At 41.5% G+C, this 10,159-nt stretch overlaps 1 protein-coding gene across 1 annotated transcript in view; it reads left to right on the plus strand.

The window, feature by feature from the left end:
• Positions 1 to 10,159, plus strand: part of LOC310781925 (uncharacterized protein) — an 84,113-nt gene that overhangs the window by 70,878 nt on the left and 3,076 nt on the right. The window contains exon 12 of the mRNA XM_083642567.1: positions 5,601 to 5,774. Within this exon, the coding sequence (XP_083498693.1) occupies positions 5,601 to 5,774 (174 nt within the window). The remainder of the gene's footprint in view (positions 1 to 5,600; positions 5,775 to 10,159) is intronic.

The raw sequence follows: 10,159 nt of genomic DNA on the forward strand, positions 1-10,159 counted from the left end.
CAGAAAATATTAGCTAGAGTCAGTGAATGTGCTTGAAATGCTTCATTTCACAAAAGGCTGAATATCTCAGCTTATAATTTGAAACCTGTCTTTTTGCTCAAAACAGCCTATCTTCTCCGGCTCATAACTAAAGAACGGAAAATGGTATCAATAAGCTTTTTTTTGCAGATGATAGAAGAGAGTCTCCTTGTTCTTTGTGCGTGTTCGGTGTTTACATAGTAATATCACACAATATTCTGTGGGCCTCGAGAAATCACTGAAAACGCTCTGAAACTCTGGCACTGGGAGCTTCCGTTCTCCAAAAGTGGCTGGCACTCAATGAGTTAATATCAGTGAAAATACCTGACCTCTGTATTTTTCTGCTGATGTGAGTTTTGAAAGCAGCTGAGATACCAACATTTATCACATCTAGTTTCTATCCTGTGCTAGAATATTGCATCATCTCCTCTCTTTACGGCCTCTGTTGTTGAAACCTAAAGTAAAGGATTTATCACATTCTGTCACACATTGAGTCCAGAACTGAAATGAAAACACAAACCAGATCCTTCGGACAGTTTTTACATGATCATAACTCATTTCAGAACAGTGCACTAATGAGAATCCAACAACTCTTTTTAAACAAGGAGTTTACCCGACGATCTCTTCTTCAGAAAACCTGTACAAAGTTTTGCCAAAGCAATACTCAAGAATAAACAATAAGTATTATTAGGGCTGGCTGGTTGATATGGCTGAATATGTTAAAATCATAAAAAATTTAATATCAGGCAATATAGAGTTTTATATGTAAAAATAACTATTTCTGTCCAGTTTAAAGGGTTAATTTTGCACTTGTAATAAAGTTGAATAGATGGTTAACTTTGTTCTAGCAAAGTGATTGCAATTGCAATTTCTGTTTGATTATTTTAATTTATTGTTTAACACATTCACTGCCAGCCGTTTTTTTTTTTTACTGTAGGTAGCTTCTGCCAAAGGTTTTTTTTGATGATTCTGGCTCATCTTACAAGAGCCGAGGATTATGTTCTGCTTGGACTTTGTGAACACAAAATATCTCAAAAGTACTAATAGAATGTGTGCTTTCTCTGTCTAAAAGAGTTAGTTTGTAGAGTTAGTAGTTATGTAGATATTAGCCGTTGAGTACAGCATGGTTTCAGCGTCTGAGACTGAAAGCTGAGATAATCGCAGTTTTGTCAAATTCAATCAAACAGGCAGAACAGTCACTTTAACCATTTATTTTTGGCATCAGTGAGACATCAGACATCTAAACAATATAGTTCTGAACCCCCTCTCCTTCAAACTCCTCCCTCCGTGGGCGTGTCTCTGGTGGCTTTCAGCAGCGTTTGTCACAAACGAGTTTCTGCTGCTGCTGCTGCTGCTGCTGCTGCGAGTTTGAGCAGCCTCCCTCCCTGGCGGCCCCCTCGTCGGCGAGTCTGGATGGGGCTGCTCGTTTCTTGGGTTTTCGGTTGAGAGCTTTGATGAAGCTTTGTGCGATTCTAGGCTTTATGCTGCGTGTTTCAAAGTGTGTTTTGCACCCAGTCTATTTTTGGAACCCCCCACCGTTGTGCGCCCGTGTGCACCAGCGTGAAAGCGTTTTCGCCTACAGTATGAGAATGAGGCTCGTTCGTTTTCGGTTGTGAGCTCAGCTGGAATGAAGCTGCTTGCGATTCTGGGATTTCTGCTGGTGTTTCAAAGGTGTTTCAAAGTGTGTTGCACCCATAATCTATTATGCAAATTTGCAATCCCCCACCGCCAGCTCCCAGCACGAAAGCGAAAGCGTTTTCGCCAATCCATTTTCATGAGAATGGCTTCCTCAAGCTGCTTTTTGCTTGGCTTCCTCTAGTCTGGAGAGCACTGTCGCCACTTAGTGGGTCGGTGGAATGGGTTGTACACGTTCGGTGGCTCCCATATTTATATAGGAGATGTAAAAGGGTTAGATGCACGTCCCACCGTCAACATTTTTTTTTTTTTTTTTTTTTGACGAGTCAACTCGTCATTGGCAGTGAACGTGTTAAAAAAGCACAGATGTACAGTAGCAGTCACAAAAATGTGTATAAAGTTGAAATGGAAGTTATTTTTTAATTGGACAACATTACTGAAAGAAAATAGAAAGGAATGGTCATGATCTTGATGTTATTTCAATAAAAGTTAAACTTGGACCCTTTTGTTACAATTTTGTTGGGGCGGGGGCATGACAGAAAAAGTTTGAGAACCACTGGCTTAGGGGGACCTGATGGAGTCCAGTGCCGACCGAATTTCATGCAATTTGGCATAGTGCCACCTACTGGCAAACACAAAAAGTGATTTATTGAACCATTCGTCTGATTGACTTCAAGCTCAGGGAGTGTGCTTAGGGGGACCTGATGGAGTTCAGTGCCAGATTTCATGCTATTCGCCATAGCGCCACCTACTGATACCTTACACATACAACACAATACCGGGCCGGAGTCCCAGAAAACTAGATTTAAAGTTGCTTATATTTAGACATTGTGAGTAAGAGCAGAAATAGATAAAGGGTCTGATATATTATATAGACCTACATGTAGTGTGAATATTAAATATGTAGTTCTGAACTGTCACAGTTTCAAATGTGTGAATTTCATACAAAAGTACACTCATTAGACTGGCTCCATAGGGTCCCATTAAAAAGGTTGAAAAAAGTATAAACTTAAACTACGATTTCTCAAACAGTACGAAAGATAAATTAAAGATAATTTAAGGTGATAGAGTCCTAAATGTGGTGACTTGTTTAATGTTTAAATAGAGTATCTAGCTTAAAGTATGAAGGAGTAGTTAGAGTTCAAAGAGGGTGTGGTTTCATCATGAACTGCTGTTTAAAATGAATGGCAGTTGCACCCTGAAATATAGACAATCTGTTTGTTTACAAACATGCTGAGTCATCTATAAACAGCAATTAACCTCAAACCTCATGCTTTGATATCTTGTTTAGATTGCTGCACCTCTCTCTATTCCTGTCTCAAACCTCATGCTTTGATATCTTATTTAGATTGCTGCACCTCTCTCTAATCCTGTCTCAAACCTCATGCTTTGATATCTTATTTAGATTGCTGCACCTCTCTCTATTCCTGTCTCAAACCTCATACTTTGATATCTTATTTAGATTGCTGCACCTCTCTCTATTCCTGTCTCAAACCTCATGCTTTGATATCTTATTTAGATTACTGCACCTCTCTCTATTCTTGTCTCAAACCTCATACTTTGATATCTTATTTAGATTGCTGCACCTCTCTCTATTCCTGTCTCAAACCTCATGCTTTGATATCTTATTTAGATTACTGCACCTCTCTATTCCTGTCTCAAACCTCATGCTTTGATATCTTATTTAGATTGCTGCACCTCTCTCTATTCCTGTCTCAAACCTCATGCTTTGATATCTTATTTAGATTGTTGCACCTCTCTCTATTCCTGTCTCAAACCTCATGCTTTGATATCTTATTTAAGCTGCGTTCACACACCGACCTATTAAAGTTTTTCGCTGGCGTCGAGTTTACATACAAAGTCAATGCAAACGAGCGATTGAGCGTATATTCGCCTGGGCGAAAAATCGCTGGGCGTCCGAGCGGCAGAGACAGAGCGATAGGGAGAAAATACGCTCATCGCTCTAGATGAAATATCCCAACTCGAGCGAAAATACGCTGGCATCAGTCGCTCGCCGCTCAACGCTGATTGGCTGCCGTGTGAGAGCGAGTCAAGGATCCCACTGGCTTGGAACAAACCGCTGGTTTATTGTGTGGCAACAAACCGCATTGACAGTCTGACAGCTGACATGAAGTGAAGTCTGTCCTACCGGAATGGAGCTCGCATTAGGAGCACGCTGATAGGCTTTAGCTTGTAAACAATGACGGTGGCTCGTAGTGGACAAACAGCATGACATTGCGTAACGTTATATCCCCCACATGTCCGTCATTTCGTGTGCCTGTTGATGAGCGATTTAAACAGAGCGACAGAGCGATTCCAAAGGGTTGAATCAAGCGACAGAGCGAAAAATAAATATCTCGGTGTGAACGCACCTTTAGATTGCTGCTCCTCTCTCTATTCCTGTCTCAGACATAGTTCACTGTCACATCTCCAGCTGCTTCAGAATAGAGCAACTAGGATTTGAACCAGTGCTACAGAGAGTGACATCATCAGAGCCTAGATGCCATACTGAACTCTGTGGGCCCTATCCTTGCAATCGGCATAGAAACTGCGTTTAAGGCCTAGCGCTAGGCCGCCTAGCGCTAGGCCGCCTAGCGCAGTAAGTGGGTGTGGACCAGCGCACTCGCTATCTTGGTATCGGCGCTACACGCAGCCTCAACCATTATAACCACGCCTTTTAAGCGTAAAATTATGCATAGTCCGCTCATTGGAGAATTGCAGTAAAGAGTCACACGCTTGCCTTTTAAGCTCCAATTCCTGGACAAATCCGGTAAAACCAGACAAAGCCAAGCGCTCTGCCCCCCCCCCCCCCCTTCATCCAGTCTGTCTGTCTCCATATATAGGCTATTATTCCATATTATTATGCTTCTCAAACCAATCTAACTGCAGTTTAAATACTGCAAGCATGTAAATACCCTACACTATAGCAAGATCAAAGTGAAAAGAATGTTCTAAATGCATCTGCTAGAAAAATATAGGCTATTAGATTGGTGAAAGTTTGTCCAGAAAGATATCATTTTCTCTCGCCTGCTGCAGGAAGGATGATGCACATAAATATACCCTACATTATGTAAAGTCATTGCATAAATGTGTTTTTATTGTAAGACTAAATGTGAAGTAGGGCCAAGTTATTGGAGCGGACATCACAGTATAGCAGATGACAGTAGAAGCGCGTTCCGCTGTCACTTATCTAAATCACGTTAAATCGACAAGGGATATATATAGGCCCAGGAGGACATATATGTTTCACATAGGGTGGTGTTTTCATTTCGATGTTTTATTTGGTCCAATATTGAAATGTTCTACAATTGCAGGTTGTGTTACCATTACACATTATTTAGATCTACCTTTATATAGGTTTTCGGCTCATTTGGTTGCTATTTAGTAGCGAAATGGAGTACCACAATGCATGCTGGGACATGCCAGGCAGTGAACTTACAACTTATTTTTCCTATGGGAAGTGTGTTGTGTCTGTCTGAGCGAGGGAGTCAGAGAGAGAGAGTCGTATTGTGCCTGTCAGACTGAGGAGAGAGGGAGAGAGTGACACAGAGAAGGGTGACAGAGGGGAGCCAGAGGGGAGCGCTCCACGCAACTGGCGCACTGAATAGGCCTGGTTTTCAAAAGCGCAAAGCGCTAAATTTACGCCAGGTGGGAAGATATCATTAGGCGGATATTTAACGCCGAAACGCCCATTCTCGCCCATTCAGGGAGTGCGCCACGCCCATTCGGCCTAAAGCGCATTTGGCAGCGTAAAGCCATGTTGATATCTTCCTGAGGCAGGCGCAAGGCACGTTTTTTTAGCGCCGAAGGCCCGTTTTAGCGCCGAAGGCCTGTGGGAGAATAGGGGCCTGTATCTATATTTGCATTAATTAATAATCTGTTTGTGTGAGTTTTGTGACTGAAATGATAAAAGAATAAAATGTCCTTATCTTTTCATATCCATTAAGGTTGAGTGACTGTAATCTGTCAGAGAGAAGCTGTGAAGTTCTGGCCTCAGTTCTCAGCTCCCAGTCCTCCAGTCTGAGAGAGCTGGACCTGAGTAAGAATCCCTTAGAGGACTCTGGAGTGAAGCTGGTCTCTGCTGGACTGCAGAGTCCACACTGCAGACTGGAAACTCTCAGGTCAGTATTACTGATACTGTTCAACAGACCACAATTCAAATGTGGCTTTACATGCACATTAATATCAGTGAAAATACCTGACCTCTGTATTTTCCTTCTGATGTGAGTTTTGAAAGCAGCTGAGATACCAACATTTATCACATCTAGTTTCTATTCTGTGCTAGAATATTGCATCATCTCCTCTCTTTACTGCCTCTGTTGTTGAAACCTAAAGTAAAGGATTTATCACATTCTGTCACACATTGAGTCCAGAACTGAAATGAAAACACAAACCAGATCCTTGGGACAGTTTTTACATGATCATAACTCATTTCAGAACAGTGCACTAATGAGAATCCAACATGTCACTCTTTTTAAACAAGGAGTTTACACAAGGATCTCTTCTTCAGAAAACATGTACAAAAGTTTGCAAAAGCAATACTCAAGAATAAACAATAACTATTATTAGTGCTGGCTGGTTGATATGGCTGAAAATGTTAAAATCATAAACATTTTAATATCAGGCAATATAGAGTTTTATATGTAAAAATAACTATTTCTGTCCAGTTTAAAGGGTTAATTTTGCACTTGTAATAAAGTTGAATAGATAGTTAAATTTGTTCTAGCAAAGTGATTGCAATTGCAATTTCTGTTTGATTATTTTAATTTATTGTTTAAAAAAGCACAGATGTACAGTAGCAGTCAAAAAAAATTGTATAAAATTGAAATGGAAGTTATTTTTCATTTGGACAACATTACTGAAAGAAAATAGAAAGGAATGGTAATGATCTTGATGTTATTTCAATAAAAGTTAAACTTGGACTCTTTTGTTACAATTTTGTTGGGGCGGTGGGGCATGAACATTGTTCCTCCTCCAAAGTGGGGCATGACAGAAAAAGTTTGAGAACCACTGGCTTAGGGGGACCTGATGGAGTCCAGTGCCGACCAAATTTCATGCAATTTGGCATAGTGCCACCTACTGGCAAACACAAAAAGTGATTTATTGAACCATTCGTCTGATTGACTTCAAGCTCGGGGAGTGCGCTTAGGGGGACCTGATGGAGTTCAGTGCCAGATTTCATGGTATTCGCCATAGTGCCACCTACTGATACCTTACACATACAACACAATACCGGGCCGGAGTCCCAGAAAACTAGATTTAAAGTTGCTTATATTTAGACATTGTGAGTAAGAGCAGAAATAGATAAAGGGTCTGATATATTATAGGCCTACATGTAGTGTGGATATTAAATATGTAGTTCTGAACTGTCACAGTTTCAAATGTGTGAATTTCATACAAAAGTACACCCATTAGACTGGCTCCATAGGGTCCTATTAACTCATTGAGTGCCAGCCACTTTTGGAGAACGGACGCTCCCAGTGCCAGAGTTTCAGAGCGTTTTCAGTGATTTCTCGAGGCCCACAGAATATTGTGTGATATTACTATGTAAACACCGAACACGCACCAAGAACGATGAGACTCTCTTCTATCATCTGCAAAAAAAAGTTTATTGATCCCATTTTCCGTTCTTTAGTTATGAGCCGGAGAAGATAGGCTGTTTTGAGCAAAAAGACACTTTTCAAATTAGAAGCTGAGTTATTCCGCCTTTTGTGAAATGCAGCATTTCAAGCACATTCACTGAGTCTGAAGATAATATTTTCTGATGTAGTGACGTGGTGTAGTTGTGTGGTGCACTGTGTGCCCCACCCCCCTCTCCCCCCCTCAGCTGCAAACTCCTCCCCACACTACACAGCCTCACGCACCCAGTCTATTTTCGGAGCGCTCCGTTTGTGTGCGCCGGGCGGCTCCCAGCGCGACAAGGAAATGCCAACCCGGACTGCAGGGAAAGGTTTGGCCCTTCGGCGTCGGGTGCTGCCTTTCTGGCGGCTAATCGTGTGAAGAAACTATGCAGACAGACAGACAGGGGCAGAGGAGCTCAGTTGTGTGCGCGGATTGACTGCGGTTCGCAGACAACGTCAGCTGCAGACAGAGCAATCTATATGGCTCTGGCTGCAGCATGCATCGGTTTCTCTTTGATCACGGCTTTTTCCTCCTGTTTTCCAGACCTTTCTGTAATCTGGAGAGCACTGTCGCCACCTACTGGGTCGGTAAAATAGGTTGTAGACCTCCAATAGCTACAATATTTGTACAGGAGATGTATCGGGCATTGATCCACGTCCCACCATCAAAAAACGCAATTGACGACAATCGTCGTCTTTGGCACTCTACGTTAGTATTCGAATTGACGACAACTGTCGTCATTGGCACTCAATGAGTTAAAAAGGTTGAAAAAAGTATAAACTTAAACTACGATTTCTCAAACAGTACGAAAGATAAATTAAAGATGAATTAAGGTGATAGAGTCCTAAATGTGGTGACTTGTTTAAAGTTTAAATAGAGTATCTAGCTTAAAGTATGAAGGAGTAGTTAGAGTTCAAAGAGGGTGTGGTTTCACCATGAACTGCTGTTTAAAATGAATGGCAGTTGCACCCTGAAATATAGACAATCTGTTTGTTTACAAACATGCTGAGTCATCTATAAAAAGCAATTAACCTCAAACCTCATGCTTTGATATCTTATTTAGATTACTGCACCTCTCTCTATTCCTGTCTCAAACCTCATGCTTTGATATCTTATTTAGATTGCTGCACCTCTCTCTATTCCTGTCTCAAACCTCATGCTTTGATATCTTATTTAGATTGCTGCACCTCTCTCTATTCCTGTCTCAAACCTCATGCTTTGATATCTTATTTAGATTGCTGCACCTCTCTCTATTCCTGTCTCAAACATCATGTTTTGATATCTTATTTAGATTGCTGCACCTCTCTCTATTCCTGTCTCAAACCTCATGCTTTGATATCTTATTTAGATTGCTGCACCTCTCTCTATTCCTGTCTCAAACCTGATGCTTTGATATCTTATTTAGATTGCTGCACCTCTCTCTATTCCTGTCTCAAACCTCATGCTTTGATATCTTATTTAGATTGCTGCTCCTCTCTCTATTCCTGTCTCAAACCTCATGCTTTGATATCTTATTTAGATTGCTGCTCCTCTCTCTATTCCTGTCTCAAACCTCATGCTTTGATATCTTATTTAGATTGCTGCACCTCTCTCTATTCCTGTCTCAAACCTCATGCTTTGATATCTTATTTAGATTGCTGCACCTCTCTCTATTCCTGTCTCAAACCTCATGCTTTGATATCTTATTTAGATTGCTGCACCTCTCTATTCCTGTCTCAAACCTCATGCTTTGATATCTTATTTAGATTGCTGCTCCTCTCTCTATTCCTGTCTCAAACCTCATGCTTTGATATCTTATTTAGATTGCTGCACCTCTCTCTATTCTTGTCTCAAACCTCATGCTTTGATATCTTATTTAGATTGCTGCACCTCTCTCTATTCCTGTATCAAACCTCATGCTTTGATATCTTATTTAGATTGCTGCACCTCTCTCTATTCCTGTCTCAAAACTCATGCTTTGATATCTTATTTAGATTGCTGCACCTCTCTATTCCTGTCTCAAACCTCATGCTTTGATATCTTATTTAGATTGCTGCACCTCTCTCTATTCTTGTCTCAAACCTCATGCTTTGATATCTCATTTAGATTGTTGCTCCTCTCTCTATTCCTGTCTCAAACCTCATGCTTTGATATCTTATTTAGATTGTTGCACCTCTCTATTCCTGTCTCAAACCTCATGCTTTGATATCTTATTTAAGGTGCGTTCACACCGACCTATTAAAGTTTTTCGCTGGCGTCGAGTTTACATACAAAGTCAATGCAAACGAGCGATTGAGCGTATATTGGCCTGGGAGAAAAATCGCTGGGCGTCCGAGCGGCAGAGACAGAGCGATAGGGAGAAAATACGCTCGTCGCTCGAGATGAAATATCCCAACTCGAGCGAAAATACGCCGGCATCAGTCGCTCGCCGCTCAACGCTGATTGGCTGCCGTGTGAGAGCGAGTCAAGGATCCCACTGGCTTGGAACAAACCGCTGGTTTATTGTGTGGCAACAAACCGCATTGACAGCCTGACAGCTGACATGAAGTGAAGTCTGTCCTACCGGAATGGAGCTCGCATTAGGAGCACGCTGATAGGCTTTAGCTTGTAAACAATGACGGTGGCTCGTAGTGCACGCGCGCGCGCGCGCGTGCGTGCGTGCGTGTTTGCGTGTGTGTGTGTGATCTGAAATACCCCAAGTACCAAAGAGGAAATAAAGAACACATTCACATAGAAACGTGTTTTAAATGAACATAATGTTGTGCCTTTGAAAAGTCAGTTTGATCCTGTAGTGAGTCATGCAGTAATACATGAGCGCTTTTATTTTGAAAGTCAAATTGTGTAGCTTCTGTATGATTAGGAGCCACGAGAGCTCATTGTTTTCTCCTGAGTTTGCAGCTAACGT

The sequence above is a fragment of the Poromitra crassiceps genome (assembly GCF_964638095.1).
Source record: "Poromitra crassiceps genome assembly, chromosome: 1".
Classification (NCBI taxonomy): Eukaryota; Metazoa; Chordata; class Actinopteri; order Beryciformes; family Melamphaidae; genus Poromitra; species Poromitra crassiceps.